The sequence below is a fragment of the Cyprinus carpio genome, chromosome A5 (genome assembly GCF_018340385.1).
Source record: "Cyprinus carpio isolate SPL01 chromosome A5, ASM1834038v1, whole genome shotgun sequence".
In the NCBI taxonomy this organism is placed as follows: Eukaryota; Metazoa; Chordata; class Actinopteri; order Cypriniformes; family Cyprinidae; genus Cyprinus; species Cyprinus carpio.
In genome coordinates, this window is record NC_056576.1 from 15410562 (window position 1) to 15435737 (window position 25176).

General features: G+C 37.8%; 4 protein-coding genes across 17 annotated transcripts in view; 2 read left to right on the forward strand and 2 right to left on the reverse strand.

The window, feature by feature from the left end:
* Positions 1-127: 127 nt before the first annotated feature.
* LOC109083513 (general transcription factor IIH subunit 2) lies at positions 128-4449 on the forward strand. The gene is made up of 15 exons (XM_019098302.2): positions 128-511; positions 816-893; positions 987-1023; positions 1117-1203; positions 1280-1330; positions 1410-1464; positions 1560-1665; positions 1787-1877; positions 1974-2061; positions 2136-2243; positions 2541-2604; positions 3342-3445; positions 3545-3647; positions 3731-3770; positions 3865-4449. Exons 1-15 carry the CDS (start codon positions 456-458, stop codon positions 3973-3975), a joined length of 1179 nt encoding a protein of 392 aa, XP_018953847.1. The 5' UTR covers positions 128-455; the 3' UTR covers positions 3976-4449.
* A 133-nt stretch (positions 4450-4582) lies between these two features.
* Positions 4583-11737, reverse strand: LOC109079664 (endoplasmic reticulum aminopeptidase 1-like). 2 transcript variants are annotated; one of them, XM_042754873.1, is made up of 19 exons: positions 11505-11737; positions 10466-10987; positions 10248-10386; positions 9956-10090; positions 9714-9834; positions 9473-9627; positions 9266-9379; positions 9020-9151; positions 8780-8911; positions 8339-8422; positions 8096-8253; positions 7460-7539; positions 7067-7250; positions 6744-6900; positions 5795-5979; positions 5507-5668; positions 5294-5434; positions 5135-5216; positions 4583-4986 (listed from the first exon to the last, which is right to left on the reverse strand). In XM_042754873.1, the coding sequence occupies exons 2-19, from the start codon at positions 10954-10956 to the stop codon at positions 4816-4818; spliced, it is 2823 nt and encodes a 940-aa protein (XP_042610807.1). In that variant the 5' UTR covers positions 10957-10987; positions 11505-11737; the 3' UTR covers positions 4583-4815. The 2 variants fall into 2 exon arrangements, with proteins under 2 accessions (XP_042610807.1, XP_042610813.1); XM_042754879.1 differs by lacking the exon at positions 11505-11737 and adding an exon at positions 11079-11357.
* A 1639-nt stretch (positions 11738-13376) lies between these two features.
* On the forward strand, positions 13377-15878 carry LOC109083485 (aminopeptidase NAALADL1-like). Its single transcript, XM_042754995.1, has 7 exons — positions 13377-13528; positions 13866-13977; positions 14245-14330; positions 14400-14454; positions 14541-14606; positions 15526-15610; positions 15734-15878. Exons 2-6 carry the CDS (start codon positions 13908-13910, stop codon positions 15531-15533), a joined length of 285 nt encoding a protein of 94 aa, XP_042610929.1. The 5' UTR covers positions 13377-13528; positions 13866-13907; the 3' UTR covers positions 15534-15610; positions 15734-15878.
* Positions 15879-16392: 514 nt separating this feature from the next.
* The window catches only part of LOC109083416 (armadillo repeat protein deleted in velo-cardio-facial syndrome homolog), a 115550-nt gene continuing 106766 nt past the window's right edge, over positions 16393-25176 (reverse strand). For 10 of the 13 annotated variants that reach the window (XM_019098252.2, XM_019098245.2, XM_019098238.2 and 7 more), the window contains 7 exons: positions 24939-25131; positions 23952-24063; positions 23234-23321; positions 22000-22053; positions 21248-21339; positions 19584-19696; positions 16393-18793 (listed from right to left, as the gene is read on the reverse strand). In XM_019098252.2, coding sequence (XP_018953797.1) covers positions 19595-19696; positions 21248-21339; positions 22000-22053; positions 23234-23321; positions 23952-24063; positions 24939-25131 — 641 coding nt within the window. In that variant the 3' untranslated portion in view covers positions 16393-18793; positions 19584-19594. The remainder of the gene's footprint in view (positions 18794-19583; positions 19697-21247; positions 21340-21999; positions 22054-23233; positions 23322-23951; positions 24064-24938; positions 25132-25176) is intronic. The other 3 variants (XM_019098217.2, XM_019098232.2, XM_019098259.2) reach the window with 3 other exon arrangements.

Here is a 25176-nt window from a genome sequence, read left to right on the forward strand (position 1 = left end):
TTTATATTCATTTGAATTAATTCATTAAATTAATTAAACTGGGCAACAAAAAGATAATCATAAACTTATGTTTTATGGATCCATATATGGAACACGTCGGCCCTCTTTTAACTCGGAACTATTGTTCGCATTTTGTACCGGTGGGACATTACGAGTCGACGGACAAGGGTTGCACGAAAGTAAATAACGGTTGAATTGGGTTGTTTTTATCGTCCGCTGAGCAAGTTACATATTAATGTGTCGTTAATTCAAAAGTCGAGTTTATAAAAATTTTCCCGTGTTTGCTCTTATAAGGTTAATTTTGAAAATCTATTCAACGTATAAGCGAGACTCTGTGAGGAGACCGAATATATAAATCTAATGAAACATCTGAGAGTACAAACCTTTCTGAAGAATGGAATAACTGTATAACATTCCCCCTAAAGAAAGCTTACAGTCTGTTAAAACTATAAATCATGGATGAAGAACCAGAGAGAGCAAAACGCTGGGAAGGAGGATACGAACGAACATGGTGAGAAGTTGAGCTTTATGTCTAACGTACTTTAACTCGTGTGCGTGTTAAATTAAAAATATTATTTTTAATGCCTTAAAGACTGGCACTTAAAGTGGTTATTGTTAATAAAATATATTTTGCGAAATGTTATTTATACCGTCATTTCAAAAACTGTAAGGTTCCAAGAGCTCAAACTATGGCATATTATGTAACTATGGCGAGTAGTAAACAATAAGGGGCATCATAAGACTGTCAGCCACTGATATTTACTAAAATACATGAGAACACGCTATAATGAGCTGCTGACGTGTTTCTCTCTTAGGGAGGTGCTGAAGGAGGATGAATCTGGATCTCTCAAAGCTACTGTGGATGACATTCTTTTCCAGGCAAAGAGGAAAAGGTACAGCACTCACATGCAAAATATAAAAAAATTTGTTTGAGCTGTTTGCATATTGCTTTGATATTCACTTGCAGTCTCTCGGTCACTTTACAGAGTGTTTGAGGGTCATGGACAAGTTCGGCTTGGGATGGTAAGATGCATTTTACTGCCATCCATAGTTTAGCATTATTTTTTTGTTACTGAAGACTGATCATAACCATGCATATAATTCCCACCAAACTAGATGCGCCATCTCTTTGTGATCATTGACTCATCTAGATCAATGGAAGATCAAGACCTGAAGCCCAACAGGCTGACCTCAACCTTGAAGGTTAGTATAGTGGCGTATAGAAGCCTCACATTGTATGAAATCTGTCAAAACTGATCTTTCATTTTGCATCCTTTAGCTGATGGAGTTTTTTGTGGAGGAATACTTTGACCAGAATCCAATCAGTCAGGTAATGCACTTGACTCGGTATCTGTCTGTGAGTGTTTACAATGTGTGTAGCTTCTGTTAACAGTACTGTAATGTCACAGATTGGGATCATTACCACCAAGAACAAGAGGGCGGAGAAGCTCACTGATCTTGCAGGTTGATGCATTAGTATTATGTTTGCATGTTTTGAAAAGTTTTCTTTGTCATCATCATCATCATGATGTGACATTACTGGTATTTACTCTTACCAGGGAACCCTAAGAAGCATATAGCAGCTCTGAAGAAAGCTGTGGACGGCACATGTGTTGGTGAACCATCTCTCTACAACTCTCTCAATGTGGCTATGCAGACTCTGAAGTAAGGCACAAGTCAGTGTGTGACGCTTCCATCTGGACCTGAAATGCAACAGTGTTGCTTACAGTTTAGTTGTAGCACTGAACTTGTACTCACCAGTAACCATATTTCTATTTTCACGCAGACACATGCCTGCTCATACAAGCAAAGAGATCCTGGTTATTTTCAGCAGTCTTACTACCTGTGACCCAGCCAACATCTATGAGCTTATCAAAGTGAGCTTGAATAATGCTAATGGATGCATACTGTAATGGTTAGTAATGCTTGATGAACATCGACTTCTTTGTGATCATGTTTTAATATATCAACAGACTCTGAATGCTTTGAAGATCAGAGTGTCTGTGATAGGCCTGTCGGCAGAGGTTCGAGTGTGCACCATTCTCACACGAGAAACTGGAGGTTGGTAGACTTATCATAACATGGTTACATTGTTTTTTTTTACTTATGTTTTCTAATTATGTTGGGCCCAATAGGATCCTATAATGTGATATTGGATGAGAGTCATTTTAAAGAGCTGCTGATGCTGCATGTGAAGCCTCCTCCTGCCAGCTCCTCCTCAGAGTGCTCCCTCATTCGCATGGGTAATCACACAGTCATTTTCACCACATTTACACATATTAAATGGGATAAAATGTTGAAAGTGCAACACTTATTACTGGTAGCTGAAAAAAAAAATTAGCCAAAGTACTGAAGAAATATGTAGAACTGTGAATGTTCTGCTGTTTGTCATTTAATTTGTGTATTTTTTTACATCTTCACCACACTGTAAATGTGAAATAGTCCAGGATTATGTCTGGGACATTTTGTATTAGTGTAAGATGCAATATTTCATATGTAATCTTCTACAATATCTTTATTGTGCATAATAATGTGCTCAGGTTTCCCTCAGCATGTCATAGCCTCCATCTCTGATCAGGATGCCAAACCCTCGTTCAGCATGTCGTGAGTACAGTTTAAATCTAGGTTTCCCTCAGCATGTCATAGCCTCCATCTCTGATCAGGATGCCAAACCCTCGTTCAGCATTAAATCTATAAATTTACACTACCATTATACACTCAAAATATAGAATTTTTCTCTAGATTTCTCTGTCAATTTTTACTTCATATACACTATATAGGTAATATATACATATTATACACTACTGTTTAAAAGTTTGGGTCAGATTTTTTAAAGATGTTTTTGAAAGAAGTCTCTTATGCTCACCAAGGCTGCAATTACTTGATCAAAAATACAGTAAAAAGTTATATTAAGTTTTGAAAGAACAGATTTTTTAAAGATGTTTTATTAAGAAATATTATAGCATTTTAAAATAATGTATTTCTATTTGAATATATTTTAAAATGTAATTTATTCGTGTAATAGCTTATTGTTGTAGTTGTTTTTAGTGAATTTTTTTTATGTTATGTTTTGGTTGTATTGTTGGTATACTTATTGTTATTGATGTTAAAGATGTTTTTCTGCTTAATATTTTTGTGGAAACTTAATTTGAAATAGAAATATTTTGTAACATCATTAATATCTTTACTGTCACTTTTGTTCAATTTAATGCATCCTTGCTGAATTAAAGTATAAATTAAAAAAAACCTTACTGATCCCAATCTTTTGAATGGTATCTTTAATGTATAATTATATTATTTGAAATAATATTAATTATAGTTCATTTTCTAATATATTTTAGGCACCTAGACAGCACTAGTGAGCCAGGACTCACTCTTGGTGGCTACTTCTGCCCACAGTGTAGAGCCAAATACACTGAGCTGCCAGTGGAGTGTAAAGTGTGTGGTATGTTCTCAGCATGTCCCTGTTCTTGAAACTTATCACTGATCTCAGAGAGCACTGATGTGTTCAGTTCTCACAGTCTGTGTCTTCACTCTGGTATAGGTCTGACTTTAGTTTCCGCTCCTCACCTGGCCCGTTCCTTCCATCACCTCTTCCCCCTGGAGGCCTTCCAGGAGACCCCACTGGAGGAGTATGAGGGGGAGAGGTGAGCTTCACACTCACTCTGTGAAAACTCCTCTGTCTGTCTCATTTCAGCATATTTAATATTGTTAATCTATGGCTTTTTAGGTTCTGTGAGGCTTGCCAAGGAGAGTTGAAAGACAAAAGTGTAGGTTTTCTAATTCAAAATCTTTCGAATGGGAACATTAATAGACTTGTTGTTTAAAATGGCATTTAACCTCTTTGTTTTCTCCTCTCTGCAGATATTTACTTGTCAAGCATGTAAAAAAGTGTTCTGCGTGGAGTGTGATCTCTTCATACATGACACACTACACTGCTGTCCTGGCTGTATGCAGACTGACAGGACATCCTGATGTAAGATGGCCTGACTACAAGACATCTGTGAACTTCAGTACAAGTAGAAACTTAGATTTAGAAGAAAAAATAGGTCCTCAACCACCGATTTAGATTCTCACTGATTATTGAGGGTTGAAGTAATGAAAGCCAATGCTTGTCAGGTCTTTGGCATCATGTTATTTTGGCTTTCTTGCATCATTGTTGTGTTCGAGCTGAAACTGTGTAAAAGGGCGCCCCCTATGGGGAAAAGCGTCTCACTGAAACCAGCAACAGAAAAACAGTTTTGTACTGTTTTCCAGTGTCCTGTTTCCATTAAAGCCACGGAGATGTAATAGAGTTAACATGACAGCTGTTCCTATATTTTGTACCCTTCATGCCATGTTAATGTACTCAATATTGCTTGTACTCAATGACTCAAAAACAAACTTGTGCATAACTAGTTGTTAAGATGAACTGTTTAAACAAATTAAAACTTTTCATTTAAAACTGTATAGACTTGCATGGCTTGTTTTTGCAAATTGTATAATTGATTGCTAGAAAATATAGCATACATATACATACATATATATGTATACATACAAAATTTATGCTTTCTAGAGTATGACAAAAGAGATATTACAGAAGTAATCAAATCCTTAATTTAATTTCAGTACTAAAGGTTGGAGACAGACGGAAATGTTAAATCATACCTTTATAAGAAATGGTACAGCTATTCAAAAATATTCACCCCATATTCACAAATTCAGAATCAGTTATTTCACTCCCTTTAGCACATCAATGTTCTTATCAACATTCTTGCATCATTTTAAATTGCAATATAAAATGTATACACCCATGACTCTCACAGTATAAGTGCTTCACAGCTCTGTATTTTTGTGCTGGTCATCGTGTCTTTGCAGCCAGGCCTTCAGTAAGGGGAGGTTCTTGTCCATCCAGCGAATGTTCTCTTCAATATTCTCCAGGGCTTGCTGAATACATCTCAGTTCTGCTCCAGTCTCAGCCCGCAAGGAACTGAAGAAACTACGGACCTGACGGAGCAGAGAAACACACTCTATGTAATCTCTATGTAATATAATGAAGTTTTCTGATTACAGGATCAGACATGTTTTTGGTCTAGACTTTAGACCAACTAATGAAAGCTCCCAATTAATTGTTTGGTTAAATAGAAATACCTACCTCAGCTAGCATTTCTCTGGTGGAATACTGGTTGGTCACTCCTACTACCATGTGCGCAATAGAGTGTGAGCCAAGATCAAACCTATGAACAAAAGTTTGTAGTCATCAAAGGGCTCACAACATACCACTATTGTGTGTCTAATTAAATCAGCATCTCACTTCTTTATTAGAGCGTCCCAGTTGGCTTTTAAAAAGTCCCATGAGTGTTTGTAGGCCTTAGGATTTTTACTGACTGAAGTCACAACATACGGAAGATCCTGAGTCTTCATCACCTCTCCCACCAGACTCTGCTCCATCATCCTGACACAAAGAAAAGATGACATTAGAGATTCTACTTATTTTCTTCAACTGATGTTTATCTGAATGTCTCACCATTTTAGCTTGTGATCCAGAGGGCTGGTCGTGAGGGCCATCTTTATCCTGCTCTTCATCGAGACATACATGGACTCCTTGTACTTCTCAAACAGGAACTCCCAGCCATCCTCAGTCCGGGCGCCAACAGAAAACACAGCCATAGTCACGTCATTGGGAAGACTAGAGGATGGAAAGACAAAAAAGGTCAGACAATGTATTTTTCTTTACCATTTCATTCATTAGGAAAGGAAAAAGCAAACATGCCGTTACTTTTCCAAAGTTCCAAAGAAAATGATGACCACTAACCTCATGTTGCCATCTGAGTCCCTCCACTGGTTGAAGAGCTGTGTAGCGGTGCTGACACAGGGAGGATGACCCCGCACACAGCCAAACAGGAGGAGGTAGCTGCGCAGCATCCTCTGAGACACAGAGCCATCATCAGTCCACGACTGCTGGTCTATGAGCTTCCTGAACAGCTGCAGTATGTAGCCCTGGACCACAACGAGACAATCAACATTTGTTATACATCTACAGCAGGGAAGAAGGCATGGCGAGTTTATTTATACAACTCATTTCATTCACAATGATAATTTAATATGCTTCACATAATCATAATAAACAGTTGATAAACTTTTAAAAAGAATAAAACAAACAAGCAAGAAAAAAAAAAGATGAAGGCTATGAGGCTATGATTACACATGATACAAAGACCAATTTTCTAGCTAATATTAAATATGTTAGAAATTAGCATAACTAGAAAATTCTATATTCAGTTCAAAATTTCCACAACATTATAAAAGATTTAATTGACTTATAGGATTATTTTAGGCATGTAACAGATTTTTCATGATTTTTCGTGTCTTTACCAAATTTTACAAAGTACACTACTGTTCGTTTGGGGTCAGTAAGATTTTTTTTTTTTTTTAAGAAATTAATACTTCTAATGCATTGAATTGGGGGAAAAAGTGACAGTAAAATATATAACACTGATAATAAGAAATCTTTCATGTGCACCAAATAAGCATTCTAGAATGCTTTCGGAAGGATCATGAGGTGCTGAAGTAATTAATTATAATATATTAAAACAGAAAACAATTCTTTTAAATTGTAAAAATAGTTCACAATATTACAGTTTTTCCTGTATTTTTGTTAGGCTATTTTTTTGTTTTATTATTAGAATTGGACAGACTGAAAAGAGGCTGATTTCAAGCATGAATGAATGAAGGAGGTGAAATATAAATGATCACTCACTGACCTTCATCTGATTCTCCAGCTCCACCATGTCTCTCTTCTCCATCAGTTTATACAGAGGCACAAGCTCCCTGAAACCCTGTGTCACTGGCATAATCTCAGTTTCTTTACTTAGATACAGGGTCAGGTCTAAAGCCTTATCCAGGGGAAGCTTCCCAACACTGTCCAGAACACATGGAGGCAGGATGTTTTTAAATCAGCCAGGGCATGATAACTTGCCAACACTTTTATGGAATGTTCTGCAGTAATTTCGATTTATTTGTCTGACTCTTGATACATTCTCTTCTCACAGACTAATAAGAGCACATAGGCAGACTGAGGACTGACCTGACCAGCTGGAAGGCATTGTTGATGAGGCTGGCCCGGTCATTGCTGCTGAGCGCCGTGTGATTGTGTTTGAGCAGCTTGATGAGGTCATCCCAGCCAGAACCCTCATAGTGCACAATGTAATATCCACTCATGTCCACATTAAACTTGATCCAGTCCACCTCCTCTGGCAGATACAGCACGTCTATCATGACATATACAACAAATCTGTTAGAAATCAGTGCTACGGTGCTTCAGACCTTGTGCTGTTTAGTCATTTCTCTCTAAACATTTGACATTTTAAAAACTTAATGTCATTAAATTATTATAAAAACAATTTATTATATAATATTATTAAATAATATTAGCACAAAATGCATAATATTACAAAAAAAAAACTATTAAAACAAATACCTGTTTTAGTCTTAAGCAGGAAGCGGTGCACTGTGGTTGAGCCGCTGATAATGTAAGTCAATGGAACGTGCCACAGAAAGCTGTAAGCGGCAAAAGATCAAGAATTAAAGATTTAGCCAAACTCACAAACAGGTGTTAAAAAGGAAAATTAAAAGTCAGAAAGTAATTCAATAAATCTTTATAAAGTCCCATGTATACACAGAGTGACTTGCTGTGACAAACTAATGGACGTGATTCGTTTTCAGAGTTCACGATTTGTGGTAACATGAGTGACAGTGACCACTGGCAATGTGTCAGTGCATCTCCTGTATGACAGAGACGTTTGTTACTGTGAGCGATTTCGGAAATGATTTATCTCTGTGGATCTAATTTAAAAAAATTATGCATGGAAAACCATGTCAAGAATTGAGAGACTTGGATTTATGCATTGATAATTAATCTCGTTCATGGTATGCATTATTCACTGCTGCCCCACTGTTTTATCAGTGAGAAAACATTCCATGTCATGAGGTTGACGTCTTATTTGGACTGACAATACATTTCAAAAGTATAAATAAATCATATATAAAAAAAAATCACTCAGTTTAAACAGGCTTAAATAGAAGAAAATGTATATCCTTGATATTAATAATGAACCTAGATGTTTGTGAGAGGTCATCACTCTTGAGGTAACGCTCTTGACTTAGTCTGACTTCACGACCTCTGACCTCCACCGTAATGAGTGGAAAACCCTCCTGCAATGTCCATGTCTCCATCATAGCCTTAACATCCAGCTCATCCTCGGAGTGCCATTTCTAAGAGACACAATATCACAGAAATAAATCACAACACCAACAGGGTAAAGAGAGTTCAGCTTAATGATTTAACAAAGTAACTCACAGAAGCTCCAGAGTGTGAGAGTGAGCGCCGGCAAGACTCGACACCCTTCAGTCTGCCCTCATCCAGACCATCAGAGTCACACACCTATAACAACCAGAGACACTCACTATATCATGAGACATTTTGATCTGGTACTCTTAAGATACCATCACATTAGCAAACCTTCTGTCAAATTTTACAAAAAAGGTCCACTGTCAATAGTGTAGTAAGAAGCACAGCTCACAAAGAAGTCTTTTATAAAAGAAGCAGCTTTCTGTTGGTCAATGTGGCATATTTGCTTAACCAACGTAGGTTGCATGGATTCCTATTGAAATGACTGGATTTTGCCCATGAAAATTTGCTGAACAACTGTAAATGTGACCGCACCTAATGAATAAGAAAGCCTACACAGTTTACTGCAGAGTTTTATGCATCTGCATCACACATGTAGTTTGTACTCACATTGGTCAGACTTTCCCACAGGTTACTATTGACCGTATTCTGGTAACTGTAGCGTTTTAGGTATCTCACAATGCCTAATTTGAAGGCATCTGGGGTCAGAAACTCTCTCAGCATGTTCAGAATACAAGCCCCCTGAAATGACATTCACCACTGTAATATGATTTTAAGAAGCTTTTGAAGGAGTTTCAACAGCGAGAAAAACATCATGCACAGGAAAACGTTCCATGTTTTATTATGCACCTTGTCATAGGAAACATCATCAAACATTTCCTGTATCTGTGCAGGGTTCTCCACCGGTGTGGACACTGGGTGAGAGGAGCTTAAGGAGTCTACCTCCATGGCCTCGAAACACTTCCCCAAGAAATAATCCTCCTGTGGCACAAAGAAGATTGGGCTTCATATTAGCACAGACTATCATCCAACTCATGCTGAGTGAAATAAAATGCCAGTCCTTCAGCAAGGGCCACCAATTTTACAAAAACTTACAACTTGCAGTTCAGGATTGGTGATGTTAACAGACACAAACTCCATGAACTTGGCAAAACCTTCATTCAGCCACAGATCATTCCACCACTGCATGGTCACTAGGTTACCAAACCACTGACAAGAACAGACACAGAATGAACTATTCACTCATTAACCACAGCAACATGTCATTTAGTAGAATCATTTCTAGAATCATTTCTAGTTCACCTGATGGGCCAGTTCATGAGCGATGATCATCGTGATGCCCAGCTTGTCAGAAGCAGAAGACTTGTGGGGGTCAAAAAGAAGGCCTGATTCCCGGTAGGTGGTCAGACCCCAATTCTCCATCGCTCCAGACTGGAAGTCTGGGATAGCAGCAAGATCTACAAAGCAGATTACATAAATGGTGAACTCAGAAATCTGTCCTTTGTATTTTAAGTAGTAGACGAAATGCCTACATGGGACTAACCCTGTTTGGGTAGAGGGTACGGAATGTCAAAGTAGTCATCATAAAAGTCGAGCAGCTTCACTGCAGCGTCCAGAGCAAACTCTGCCTGGTCGATCTTCTCTGGCACAGCATACACTGAAATCTGAATTACCATAAAAAAATGCAATGAGGAGTGTCAAAAAAGCAATAAATGATGGAGATGGGATCTTACAGTACTTAAAGGTTTTGTGGTTTTAATGGTATGAGACGGATCATCTTCTAACCTGGACTCCATGCAGAGTTGTCTTGCTGATAGACAGAAAGTCAGAGACAATATAGGCCACCAGGTACGTGCTCATCTTTACACTCATATCAAACTGGTCCTCAAACAGGCCATCTGGCAGCTCTAATGTTCTCAGCTGGAGTAAAGAAAAAAAAAAAAGAGAGTAGGATTACCAGAAGAAACAGTCTTCAGACAGCAGATTAATATTTCATGTCGCATTATGATTTATTCAGGTTTTAGTCAGAAAACAGCAGGAATGATCAATAGAGGTTCTATGGATATTGTGTCGGCACCTTAGGCATGTTTGAGAGGGCAATATGCTTTGCTTCTCTGCGAATCCGTATGGAAAAGTTTGCTTTGAAGGCAGGTTCATCAAAACAGGGAAAGGCTGCCCGGGCACTAGTCGGCTCAAACTGTGTGGAAGCCACAGCCCTGTGAATGTGAAGAGGTTATTATTTATAAAACAACAAGAAAAAAAGAGAGACATACTGGCTTGAGTTTATTTTCTCACCTGATGTCTCCTTTACTGGTGCGGTACGTGCTTTTGTAAAATCCATGAAAGCTTTCAGAGAGGTTAGCGGCAAACTCCAATTCGACTGAATATACATGGCCCTTCTTCAGCAGTGCATTATCAGATATAAGTGCAATCTGCTGGAAGTACGGGTACTCTAGCACCTTCAGGGCCTGTGGCTGACCTATGTCTGAACCTAGCAACTTTGCATTGGAGATATGAAGATCCTTGCTGTGCAGTATGATGGTCCTAGTGTTTTCATTGACCTCAATTTGGATCTGCACCCATCCAGTAAAGTCCAAACTTGTAAGGTTGGGGTGGATAAGGAGATGGTAATGAAGTGGAGATACTGTGTCTGGAAGTCTCATTTTGTTCCATGGGAATGGTTCTCCATTGACTGATGTGGGGAATGAAGTGTGCTCTTGAGTGACTGCAGCCCAAAGGTGAACAGGTAGAACTGTGAGACTCACAAGCAGAACAAAGCGAGTCATGGCTGCCCAGTAACGTTACTGCTTGGGAACACTGTAAAAAGGGAAAAACATATTATAAACTCAGCAAAAGATAGATTATTTTCAACGAGTTCTGTTTTCGCATTTGTTTAAAAGTGATTTACTGAGAAAGTGTCGAACAATGACACTGCATATCGCCTCTTGAAGAGGTTTCATTTCCGTCAAACACTGCAGTACCGCCATCTGCGCGTCAAACTGCTCTTTCAGTTCGGTCTGTCAGTCTATTGAGAGGAACGCGTTTGTGAACCGATTCAGTCGATTTATTGAAACGATCCGATTCAAAAGAACGGACACGGCGGATGCAATATGCGTCGCATTTAGGGTTGGAAACAATCTTTTTATAAAATGAGTTGTAACATTAATAATATTCTACATTAGGCGATGGGCTTCTCTGCACAACACCAGAGCCTTCTACGATGCGAACTGAAAAGGCACTGCGCGTGCTATACCTTAACCAAACGTCATCTGCACCGTATTTTCACGTGCTAGAGATAAAGTTCAAGTTTATCTTTATATCAAAGAATACTTACAATCTATGCTTTTCAGTTAAAATCCTCGATGTCTTCAAAAAATTAACCCGGTTATGGTTAAGCTGAGCATTCGAATCAATGATTGTGAAAGTGAAAATACAATTCTTTAACATTTGCATGATGGGAAGTAGTTTTTTTTTTTTCCAAATTAAAGGCGCTGCACTAACTGTAGGATTAAATACAATTGTAGGACCATTTATGGTAACACTATAAAATAAATACGATCAGTATGTGGAGCGGCATTTAAAGTGGTAACAGACGCATGTTGCCAGATCCCCCTCAATTCCCAAGTCTATGGAACTGAACCTGAACCTTAAAGGGATAGTTCACCCAAAGATCAAAATTATGTCATTAATGACTCACCCTCATGTCGTTCCAAACCCGTGAGACCTCCGTTCATCTTCGGAACACAGTATAAGATATTTTAGATTTAGTCCGAGAGCTTTCTGTCCCTCCATTGAGAATGTATGTACGGTATACTGTCCACGTCCAGAAAGGTAATAAAAACATCTTCAAAGTAGTCCATGTGACATCAGAGGGTCCGTTAGAATTTTCTGAAGCATCGAAAATACATTTTGGTCCAAAAATATCAAAAACTACGACTTTATTCAGCATTGACTTCTCTCCCGGGTCTGTTTGGAGCTCGTTCACAGCACATCCGGTTCGCGAACGAATCACTCGATGTAACCGGATCTTCTTGAACCAGTTCACCAAATCGAACAGAATTGTTTGAAACGGTTCGCGTCAACAATAAGCATTAATCCACAAATGACTTAAGCTGTTAACTTTTTTAACATGGCTGACACTCCCTCTGAGTTCAAATAAACCAATATCCCGGAGTAATTCATTTACTCAAACAGTACACTGACTGAACCGAGCCAGATAACGAAAGAAACATTGACTCGTTCTCGAGTCAAGAACCGTTTCTGTCGGACGCGTCCGGTTCGAGAACCGAGGAGCTGATGATACTGCACATGCGTGATTCAGCGTGAAGCAGACTGACACACAGCGCGTCTGAACCGAACTGGTTCTTTTGGTGATTGATTCTGAACTGATTCTGTGCTAAGTTATGAGCGCGGGTAAACCGAAGGCTTGAATCAAGGGCAATCATCGCCAATGAAGTCAATTACGTCGAGCGCAAAAGAACTGGTGAACCGTTTTCGGCAACCGGTTTATTGAATCAAACTGTCCGAAAGAACCGGTTCGCAGAGAAGAACAGAACTTCCCATCACTACCGGTGATCCGAAAAACCGATGCAACCGGTTCTTGACTCGAGAACGAGTCAATGTTTCGTTCGTTATCTGGCTCGGTTCAGTCAGTGTACTGTTTGAGTAAATGAATTACTCCCGGATATTGGTTTATTTGAACTCAGAGGGAGTGTCAGCCATGTTAAAAAAGTTAACAGCTTAAGTCATTTGTGGATTAATGCTTATTGTTGACACGAACCGTTTCAAACAATTCAGTTTGATTTGGTGAACTGGTTCAAGAAGATCCGGTTACATCGAGTGATTCGTTCGCGAACCGGATGTGCTGTGAACGCGCTCATAACAGACCCGGGAGAGAAGTCAATGCTGAATAAAGACGTAGTTTTTGATATTTTTGGACCAAAATGTATTTTCGATGCTTCAGAAAATTCTAACGGACCCTCTGATGTCACATGGACTACTTTGAAGATGTTTTTATTACCTTTCTGGACGTGGACAGTATACCGTACATACATTCTCTATAGAGGGACAGAAAGCTCTCAGACTAAATCTAAAATATCTTATACTGTGTTCCGAAGATGAACGGAGGTCTCACGGGTTTGGAACGACATGAGGGTGAGTCATTAATGACATAATTTTGATTTTTGGGTGAACTATCCCTTTAAATAACCACCAGAAAGATTGTTCTAAATACTGCAATTTTTTTCAAATAAATAATGTTAATAAGCATAACCCAAATAATTTATAGCAATATGCACTTGGACAGGTTGGAATATTCAGCAAATGTTATGGGAGTAATCCGAGGCAGTGTTGAGCCAGGTAAGTTAGATTTGTCATAACATTAACAAGCAAAAAAGACAAAAACCTTGTCTTAATATACACAGTTGCCAAAAAGTATTTGGGCACTCAAGTCATTATATAACTGAAAACTGGAGTAATGGCTGCTGACAAATTAGCTTTGCCATCACAGAAATAAATCACATTTCCTAAATATATTAGAATATATTTATATACTATTTTCCTGTATTTTTGATCTAATAAATACAGCCTTATCAAAGTTTTTTATTTTTACTTTTTTATATTACCAAATACATTTTGAGGAAATTATCACATCAGCTGTATTTGCAAACTGTATTTTTGTATGCGTGTGGTTCAGACAGGTGTGTGATTTGTGGGAACCACAGGGACAGCTGGGTACATGGAGCCATTGACCCCAGCAGCGGTAATGCTGGAGATCACCAGAGTGCTGGAGAAGATGGTGAAGGAAGGTGAGACCTAATGACATTCACAGAAAAACTGATTTTGCCATTAGATGTGACTGTAGGGCTGGTTGTAGTGACCCAAATGAAGTCATTTGCTGTGACACAAAGTGGTCTAGGAGTATAATGGAAATAACACTGTGTTCTTAAAAAAATATGAGTGCTGGGAGGAAATAAAGAGAAAAATATAACAATGCATCATATTCTAGTGTAAATTACAGGCTGAAAAAAAATAACAAAAATCAAATCATATTAATTTATATCTCTACCTAAAAGGGGAATGGCAGCCTCTGCGGTCCATTATTTTTGGCAGTTGGGGGGCTGAAGAATTTGGCCTTACTGGATCTGCAAAATACACAGAAGTCTGTTGATAAAGTAGCATTACTAAAAAATGGAATCATATTGACGTTAAAAGAAATGTTCGTTTTTAGGAGAGCTTCAGTAAGCTGACTGTGGCGTACATCAACATGGACATTTCAGTGTTTGGTACGACTTGATGATTTTCCTCTTTTCATCAGAATATAATTTTCATCCTTTTTTGTACTTGCTGCAATGTTCTCTGTCCACCACAGCTAATGCTACGCTCAGGGCTTCTGCTTCTCCAGCTGCACACTGTCATTTTTACAGCCTCCAAACAGGTGAGGAACAAGTTTCCTATCAATTACCTTATCTGATATGTGACTTCCATAATGCTTTAAAGAGTCATGTGCTTTTAGGTAAATGCACCTGGAACAACCAAATCAGTCTATGAGAACTGGATACAGTTTTCCAACAGAACCAGTCCAAATTATGGGATTATACTACAGTATGTTCATAATATACCTCATGGTTTGACGTTATATTTTAAAACAAGGTGATTATAATACCATGACTACTAGTAATAATTCCCAATACTGTTCATGGTGTTTTCAGCGTGGGCTTCTTGACAGGAGCAGGAAGTGATTATGCTGCTTTTATGCACTCCCTTGGAATAACATCTATGGACATTTCCTATTATTATGATCGGGCATGTGGTCAGTGGTGATGAAATCAAACACTTGGAATTAAAAAAAAGTTGGTTAATATTAAGAACCCATTCAACATCCCTTTGCAGAGCAAAACAAGAGCATGAATCTACCCAGCCTACCACACAGCTCACGATACCTTTGACTACGCATCTACAAACATTGATCCAGGTCAACTGAACATTGAGCTTCTCAAATGAGATAATATATTCTATGAACTATAATCTCTCTTTTAATATTTATCTCCCAGTTCTTGTCGGTTCTATTTTAAATTCAAACGACTTTCCATTATGCAGTTTTCACAAGTCACCAGGCAATCAATATAGATCTCACAGTAAAAAGTCACGTACCACAACCTGAGGGGGGATGTTTTTAGAATTATACTAAAAGGCATTTTACTTGCTAAAAATAATAAACTATGTAGAATATGGTGTACAAGAGGTTTTTCAGCAAGGTTTTGCTCATGTTGATCATTTACAGGCATTAGAAATTTGATAGAGTATGCTTTATAGGGTACATAACAGCACAAACATAACTTCTGTCTTCACAACAGGCCCCTGAAGGTTCGTCAAATGCATGACCAGCTCATGCTGCTGGACAGAGCTTTCCTTGACCCCTTAGCATTCCCAGAGTTTCAGGTATGAAGCAGCATTATTAAAATGTTCTGCTAATGACCGGTCCTTTACGAATATTAGTCTGCATTCCCCTTACCACTCTCCATTTGTTCATGCTGATGTCACACCTGTTCTGACACCACACAGGCATGTGATATGGGCGTCGAGGTCATCAACTGTGCCCACCTCGGCCTGGCGGATGAAGGAAGACTGGGATCAGGCTCATAAACACATCCATCGTCACACAGGCCATCACAGGAGCTGCACACACACTGGATGATGTGATTTAATGCTCAAAGTTAGAAAAATGTGACCGTTTTTGCCAAATGAAATTCCTAAAATGGATATTTACACTCTTGGAGTTGTTAAACAGCCAGAGGGAGTATAAAAACTTTAAATCATGTACAAATGTAAAAAAAAATGAGAGATTTCTGGAGGAACTAAATTATTATGACTAACATTCCCAATGGATTCCTAGTGCACTATAAAACAAAAACCTGTTTTCTGATGAAGTCGCTTATAGTAAATGCATCATTTGCCTGAAATGAAGACTGGAAGTGCCTTGTATATTATGGTTCATACAAAAATTAACATTCTGTCATCATTTACTCACCCTTAGGACATCGGTATAGTTTCTTTCTTCTATGGCACACAAAATAACATTTCGAAGAATTGTTTTAGCAATACAACAAAAGTCAATGGGAACCAAAAATACAAAATGAAAACAAAATTACACAAGTTAAATTTTTAGTGCATGATTCATTTAAGTTGGAGGGGATTGGGAAGGAAAAGAAATAGACAGAATATACTCATTTCAGGCATGATTTATTGAAAACACACCAAAGTGATACTCTACAAACCTGTATTTTTCTTTAACAAGAGCAATTCTCTCTTCTGGGTATTAGTAAAATTAACAATACATTCGGTCACTGTGGCATTGTTCTTGAGTGCTAGGAAAGCATTAACAACTATATAATCAAACCCTTTTAACACCTCTATCTTTTAAAAGTTTATAATACAATGTAATACAAGGCAAAACCCACCACCAGTCTAGACTACATTGAGAACACAGAGTGAGTGAAAGTGGGAGGAGCCAGAGAGAGAGAAAGCGCAGTTAGAGACCAATAAAACATAGAAAACAGACTTATTTTCATCTAACATGGAAAAAGGTTAAGGCACATGATAGTTACAAACACATCTGCTACCAAGTTGTACATGTACTGAGTTTTGATGCTTTGAATTAGTGATATCAACAAAGGTAGGTTTCTCTTGAATCCATTTCAACATCTGTTTTTCTATAAATATACAATCTGATGCAAATTCACACTCTGGGAACCTCTTGTTCTACACTGTACCAAAATCCTTTGGTTGTATTCTGCAAAAAGGCAGTCAGGAACAGACAGTCAAATATTAATAATCAACCTACCTACACAAGGCTAAAGATCTCGACGTGAACGTACACATCATTTCCTCTTTAAAAATGTAATTATTACACTGTTATTTTGTTATTAGGAGTCTCTGTTAAAACAATAAAAAAAACCTTGCTATAGAGGGTTAGATATAGAGTTACATGACAGAAATCAGATGATAAAGCAGGTGTGTGCTGCATATTACACATTATCAGAAAACTCTGGAATAAAAATAAAATAATTTGTCGGTACACTTATTCGTCTTTACACTGACAGTGGGAACATTTGCGTATCCACAATTGTGATGTTAATTTGTTATACTCGAGAGATACATTTTTGATGTGAAAAGGAAAGGAAATATCTATCCCTGATTTCTCTTTTAAAATTAATTCTGGTCTTTCCTTTTTAATTTTGCCAACCAATCAGATAATTTTGAACTACTGAAAAAAAATAACACTGATAATAAATGCTTCCATTTTACAAAACAAGGTGTAAATATAAAACATAAATAAGACAATGAGAATGACTCTACAGCCTTTGATACACATTTAACTAAAGCAATGATCTGTTTATTATATTTTTATTAATTTTTATACAAACATGGCTATGCTTTGTGTATGGAATACTTAATGTGCTCTGAACAATCTGTTATGGATTCAGATCTATCAGTGTTTTAAAGATGTTTGTGACCTTTTTGCCCGCTTTTTAATATTTGTAACCTAATATACATTTATAAAACAACAAAAATATAAAATGCTTTTAAAATCTACTTTTATGACAACAGGAGCAAGTGAATCCCCCACCATCCCTCATAACACAATCTACATATTAACAAATATATTTTTTTTTTCCTCATTACCCCTTTTAAATAAACCAAAGCAATAGTTGGTAAGTGCCAGTGTTACCCAGCATGCCTCTACAGCTCGACATGTCAAGGGGAATACAAGATCAGCAGACCAAATCCAGCTGAAAGCACAGCAGCTCTCCTCCTTTCAGCTCCACTATGAGCAGATGTCAATGCAAGCAGGTGAATCCCTGCTTTTTAAATGATAAGAAACAAACACAGTGATAATATGTCTTTAAAGTTGCTTTATAAAGCCAGCACACAGAAACTGCGAAAGCGTGCATTTCAATATAGACTTTGTATGTGCCCCCACACCGTTGTAATGAACATCAACATCAACAACAACAAAAAAAGCATTCTTTTTCCTCTTTTCACAAATGTCCTCAATTATTTTAGAAAACCCAAACTTTCATTAAAACTCTACAAAATGAAAACAAAACAAAATTCACAATTCACTGCACTTCTGGGGAAAACAAATCCACAAAACAATCAGTAATCAGGCAGAAACGTATAACAAAAATAATATAGGCAAAAATTATATATTTTTTTGTTTTGACATAAAAATAGTTTTTTTTTTCTTATTTCCTTTTACCCTCAATCCAATTCTTTCCAATACACGTCCACGTCCATGACAGCACTTCCTGTACACTCAAATCAATCCATCCTTCTGGCTCCGTGACGGCAAATCCTCAGTTCTGGGTACACTACGTCCAGTGGGAATGTACATATGAGAAATTATTTTTTTTTTTTACTTTTTCAAATTGTGTTTTTTCTTTTCTTTTCACTTGTTGAGAAATCTCAAAATATTGGCTGTTGAATGAAAGTTTGTGTTTTTCTCTCGCTCTTTAGGCAAAAGTCTTCAGATGAGTCCACATCACGGTGAGGTCTGCGGTTAATGGCAGTGGTGACGTGAAATCCTTGCGTGGTAAGATGTGGCGCTGTTGCTAGCTAAGCCTGCAGCGGAGAGGGCAGGAAAGCCACAGACATCAGATGACATTATCAGACTAAAAATGTTTGTTCTAATGAGAGGTATTTGTAATATGTTCGCAAACAAAGAAATGATTACATTTATAGAAATGCACAAGATAATGTCTGCCAAATGAAAGTGAGCATGATACTTGAATGATGGATGATTTTTATGATGTTGAAACTAATGACATGTTTTCTCTATATGACTTACCAGATTTGAACAATACTGACATGATTAAATTCTACATGTTTCAAGGACTAGAATTCAACTAATCATGGTTTCCTGCCACACACACACATACAGTATGGGATGAAGAAAGTGAGGATGAAGAGCAGATATTTGGCAAGCATGAGAGTGAAAATAAACAGACGATGATGATGATGCTAACCCAGAGAAGTCAGCACTACCTACAAGAACAAGTATGACACTGTGTAGTTTGTTCCTTTTAGTCCACTTTCCACAGAAAATGAGTGACAAGCAAATTTTTTTTTTGGTAACTGACACTGATTTTTGCTTTTGAACGGTAGAGTACATGCAATATAGACACTGTTTGATCCTATCTTCACATCTATTCTGAATCACAATCCTCATGAAGGTAATTGTATTTTAAGATCTGAACATGCAGTCGTCAGATTAGCGACCAGTTCAGACAACATACTTCTCTGGGTTAGACAGAGCAAATGATGAAAAAAGGGTGGGTGTTATTTCATAAAAAGGATGGGTGAGAAACAAACCACTACTATGAAACATCCAAATCAAACACATAAAACCTACCATGCATGCATTTAGACCCAGGAGTCAACAGGCTGAGGTTTAACATCACAAGCATCCACCAGACTGACAGTCGGCCTGTTGCTCCTGATATAGTGTTTCCTATTTGTGTCATTCTGCAGCAATGGGAGAGGGGTTCAAATCAGCAAAACCAACAATTTAAACACACAGAGAAAGGCCAGAGTTAGTCCTTGCAACAGAGGAAGCTCAAGGGAAAATAATCAGTTTGAAATTATAGAAGAGAAAGGTAATTGAAGTGAATGCATGCAGATCATTCCGAAAACAAAACTTTGATCGGCATGATTTTTAGGTATACATGCATGTTGTGCCAGCAACTTCATTGTATTAGTAGGGAAATAAACCCTTAATGTCTGCCAAATATTGTGACAATAGAAAAGAATGAATCTGTTTGTTCGGTTGACGTTCTGACAGTCACAGCGAAAGGAATCTGAATTTGTCATGACATCTATTAAAGCATTTGGAAAGTCTAACAAAGAAATATGGCAGGCAGCTGTTGAGATACAAAGCCCTGTCACAATGCTGAGACGGACTACAGATGGTAACGAAATGTAGTCGTCAATAATGCAGAGCGTCCATGAACACACTCATCTATGAGCACAGTGTGGCCTCTTTCAAACGCAGACACGGTAAAGTGAATCACTCTCACGCTGGGCTCTGATAACACTCATAATATGAGATGAATCCATATAAAGTCAAGAGGGAGTAAGAGAACTCAATCTACTGTTGCAGAGGCACTTGATATGCAAGTCGACCTCTCCTACTGATGACAGTCAGAGGGGGAAAATAGTAGCACCAGACAGTTCCTTAATCATCTCTACATTAATCTCTTAAAAAAATCACAAAGCTTACATTTAATTATCTTTTTAAGCATTTCAGCACCACATGGAGCTAACAATAGACTGTATTAGGGGAAATATATATATATATATATATTCATGACAAATTCTATTATCAATGGAATCATTTGAATGGAAGGTTTAATTAAAAAAAAATTACATTTCAGAATTTGTTTTGCTTTAATTAATGAATTAATACTTTTTTAAAAAAATTATATAGATCAAACAATCAACTGATGCTTTTCAGCACTGAATAAAAAGAAAAATTTTACTGACTGTGTCTGCCATCTTGGATGAAATTTTATTTCTTGTATTTTACAAGGCAGCATAATATTTCTACAGTACTTGCTGTTTCTATCTGCCATCATACTGGGGAGGATCAACAATGTCATAAAATCAGTATTGCCATGTCCACTTATTATAAGCGACTTTAGGATCGTTTTTCATTAGGTTGCTTATAAATATGGGCAGTCATGGGTCGCATTTCCGATGCATGAAAATCACTTTCAGCTTATCAGCTTATTTTGGCTCAGACCAGATTGCTTATTGTTCTACATATCTGGCAACGCTGTTCTGCAGCCTTCCACTAATTAGACAACTCACTAGGTTTTGCAGCTAACCAACACAAATTCACTGTTAATATATAATTTCTCTTTTCACTGCACAACTTGCAGTGTTGGTGCCTGAAGCAGCTAATGAGAAAGAGAGGATATTACCACACTACCACAGACACAGCACTGTCACACAGAGTGCCTTCTCAGATTAAACAGATGTAGAAACGTGTCTCACTTCTGACACTTTGGCTCTGACCTTTAACGGCTCCCGCTCCTGCAGATCCGATGAGACGTCGCTGCTTTTATACTTGGACTCTTTGTCTCTCTGGTCAATCGTCGAATAGCCATCTAATGAGAGGGAAGGAAAGCAGGAAAGCTCTGTGATCATGATCGCTGTGACAGCACCCTCAGCAAGGCTCTTCAAACAAACAGCGACGAATCCCTCAACCTTCAGCTGGGAGCATCCCTTACTCACTGCGTTCACAGATGTTCTCGTGATGTGTGTGATTACTGTGAGGGTTTTGTGTGTTCATGCAGGCCGTGTCTATGAGATGTCCCCCACAGTCACCACCATTTCATCACTAACTTCTACTCACTAAAGCAGCACCCCGTCTTCAGCCTCTGTCCAATTATTGTCAGTCAGGCTTGGAGAGGATGCTGCTTCAGTGGAGAAGATCAGAGAGACCATGCCATAAATGAATGTTACTCTGTAGCGAACAAGCAATGGTGCTTCTGTTCAAATTTTCATTGGCCCAAAACACACCAAACACAACAACACTACAAACATCTTATTAAAAGAGGGGTATTGCAGACAGCGTTGGAATGAAACTCTTCAGGGAAAAGGAAACGCGGTTAGAATTAAATTACTTTTAAAACTAAACACAACATTGCTTGGGAAATATTTTAGGGTAAATGGAATTAGAGGGATTATGGTTTTGTAAACTCTTAAAATCACATTAGTCTGTAAGATTATTTTTTTTTTTTGAGAGCATGCTGGAATTTTCTTACCTGGACCGAGTTCACCCATAGGTATCATATCCCCACCGCTACAGCCTCTGTTGCCTGAAAAGCATTTTACAGGCTGGATTTTTCACATCACTAATATGCATGCTCACTTTTAGAATGTTAGTATAAGTATAAAATCTCGAAATGTCAGAAAATAGTATAAATACATAATTCTCTGTGAAATCCTAAACTATCCATAATTCTGAAGTGTGAGACACCAATCAGAGAAGAACTGCAATCTGACGCAACAGTAACCACCCACTATCATAAAGCATAGGAATTACAATCAAATCAAACCATTTTCAAGTGAGATAATAATAAGAATTTTTTTGAGCACCAAATCAGCATATTAAAATGATTTCTGAAGGATCATGTGACACTGATGACTGCTCTTGAAAATTCAGCTTTGCCATCACAACAATAAATTACATTTGAAAATATATCAAAATAGAAAACTAGCTATTTTAAATTGGGATAATATTTCACAATGACTGTTTTTACTGTATTTTAGATTAATTAAATGCAGTCTTGATAAGCAATACACATAGAACATAATTTATTGTTGTGCTGATTCAATAATATCCTTCAGAATGGTTTACGGATGAGTAGTTCAAAGTGGTTAGTTTGGTTTAAGACCTTTTATTATTTATTATATAGAGAAAATGAATGAAATGAAAATGAAATGCTTCTGAAGAGATGGGCAGTCACTGTTGTGCTCATACCTCCACAGTAAGGCAAGCAGGGAATGACATGGGACTGATGGAAGTGTTCAAATGTATCACTGTCATGAGCATCCATGCTAACAGCAGCAGTAAAATCTGAAAAAAGCCAAAGCTGTCATGCTAACTCCTCTCTCAATGAGATGTGCCCTGGGTGGACGGATGGTGCTTTTTATTGCAGCACTGCAGTAATTTACCATCATTTTACTTGAGAGTGAATGAATAATGAGCTCCTACACTGAGGCCCATTAATCTGCTGTCTGATCCTCATAAATCATTCTGTATCATATGAACCACTCAAATGACCGATTAAAGCACAAGAGATGCGGCAACTGCACACAGCAGCTGAGCAGCGGGGGTGAGAGATCAAGCATTCTGCCATGTGTTAAAACACAGGAAGTAGTAGAGTTCAGAAGATATGCTCACTCAGGTGCACCTGAACCTCCAGAACTCCCCTGAGCACCAAGATTCGCTGCTATCAGGGTGTGTAAAGTCTCTGTTTGGGGTCTTACGCTAACCTTGGTTCTTCTCCATTAAGGGGAGTGTAGTATCGTCATAGCCAGGCTTGCAACTCCTAGATCCTTTGGGAGTGCCAGTCGGTATCGGCTGAAGGATCAAGAGGAGAATGTTTCAGAAACACAGGAGAGGGTGACAAACCTTCACAGAAAGCACTTGGATTTGGACAAACTAGGTCTCTTTCTTCATAAAATATGTACAGTAAGGGATGCAAAGGATAGTTACAATAGAACTTTCTGAGTGAATCTTACAATAACCATCAAGAAATGTATGAATCATATTTCACTTTCTTTCGAAAAAATTTATTTTGCATCAAGGAAATGAGATCTATTATTTTGATCATCGTGGTTTTTTGCATTCTGAAATAAGCAATAAATAAGCTTAAGCACATTTGATCTTATTCTTATTCAACAAAAAATACTGTGATGTGAAAAAAAATGTGACATTTGAAATGAGAACATTTCATAATAGAATTAATGTACATTTGTCAAATACAGCACAAATGAAGTATACATCATAGCAGTATTTGTTTCACTGAATATATTTTTAATAATTATTAATTATTATTTTGGTGACCTTTAATATAATTTCATATCATATTTATTTTACATTTAGAAATGTAAAGAAAAATTCATCGTGTCCACTCAGGAATGTATTAAATTAATGTTGGTTTAGGAAAAACTGAGAAATCAGAGTGTTTGTGTTTATGCTTCACTCTACTTGGAAGTGTGTTTTATTCCAGCCATCCTTGGTCAGGGCATTTCTCAGCTCCTTATAGCTCCAAACCGTCTGTAGTACATGTGAAGCAGCTTTGGTTTCCCTTGCTGACTGGCTGCAATGCATAAACATGGAGGGAAAGAGAGTTATGCAGAATCCAGAGCCCAGTGGAATAACTCTCAAATTCAAAGTCATCTATTCCCCTCCCAGCATCGCAGTGTCACTATGGCTTCAATCTCCAACCCCTGTGGCCACAGATTCCTCTCTTTTCACTTCATTAGCTTTTCCTGTGATCCTCACTTAATTACCAGGAGCCTACGACTTCAAAGCTGCAACTCCAGAGTCGGAGAGAGATAGAGAGAGGCCGTGTAGCCACTCTCAAGTCTAGCATGTACTCTTTAAAAAGTTAATCTCTCAAAATCAATATTTAGTTTTGGGTAAAATCATGCTCAGGCAGAAACGGTATAAATGATGTGCAGTTTTAAATGAGGTCACATGTGGAAAGGATGGAGGAGGTTTGTTTAACACATGGCTTACTCTCCGGAGGTCTCTGCTGCTTTTGATATCTACAGCACTACACCATTTAATATTCAGTTTTTCACACGGATATATTAAATATGACATGTGTGGTGATAAAAATAAGACACTTCAAAAAGCAGCAACTCTTGTTGCTGTTTTCCTCTGCGAGTTGAGGAGGACCCAAACTAACATTAGATGTTTACAAAGATCAAAAACCTTAAGAAAGCCTTAAGAAATCATAATTGGTTGAAGTGAAAATACTATAGATAGTTGGCTTGATCTATAAATCAATTATAACAAAGATGAAAAGTGAAAATAAAGCTTTTTGATTTAATATTCTAGTTTCATCAAATATCAGATTTGAGCAGAAATCAGTAACTAACAGTGTGAATATAGCTTAACTCTGCTTAAAGAGAGACCATATATTGTGTCATTACCATAATCTTGGTCTGTTCTCTGTTCCCTTCTTACCTGGTCCTGTTGATGGCCACTAGTTTGTCGATTGCTTGAGCAGTAATGAGAGAGCGAGCGTTCTCAGAGCTGTCAATGATGATTTCATGGATGGTGTTGAGGATGGCCACCACTGTGTCCTCCTCCAGGTTCTTGGCTGGCCTCTGCTGTCCGCTGGGCAAGTTGCTGACCAAGTCCCTCATGGCGTAACTCCCTGAAGATGATAAGATAAAAGATTCAGCAATGAAAGAATGTCAAG

Bases quoted from the DNA above. Each gene is read 5' to 3' on its own strand.
- LOC109083513 (XM_019098302.2), top strand. From the start codon at position 456: ATGGATGAAGAACCAGAGAGAGCAAAACGCTGGGAAGGAGGATACGAA. The intron at 1,666-1,786 runs GTAAGGCACAAG...ATTTTCACGCAG, and splicing joins GTGGCTATGCAGACTCTGAA to ACACATGCCTGCTCATACAA. The intron at 2,244-2,540 runs GTAATCACACAG...TAATGTGCTCAG, and splicing joins GTGCTCCCTCATTCGCATGG to GTTTCCCTCAGCATGTCATA.
- LOC109079664 (XM_042754873.1), bottom strand. From the start codon at position 10,956: ATGACTCGCTTTGTTCTGCTTGTGAGTCTCACAGTTCTACCTGTTCAC. The intron at 7,540-8,095 runs GTTCATTATTAA...TGCCGCTTACAG, and splicing joins GACCTCTCACAAACATCTAG to CTTTCTGTGGCACGTTCCAT. The intron at 5,980-6,743 runs GTCAGTGAGTGA...GTTGTGGTCCAG, and splicing joins AGCTGGAGAATCAGATGAAG to GGCTACATACTGCAGCTGTT.
- LOC109083485 (XM_042754995.1), top strand. From the start codon at position 13,908: ATGGAGCCATTGACCCCAGCAGCGGTAATGCTGGAGATCACCAGAGTG. The intron at 13,978-14,244 runs GTGAGACCTAAT...TCTACCTAAAAG, and splicing joins GGAGAAGATGGTGAAGGAAG to GGGAATGGCAGCCTCTGCGG. The intron at 14,455-14,540 runs GTACGACTTGAT...TGTCCACCACAG, and splicing joins CATGGACATTTCAGTGTTTG to CTAATGCTACGCTCAGGGCT.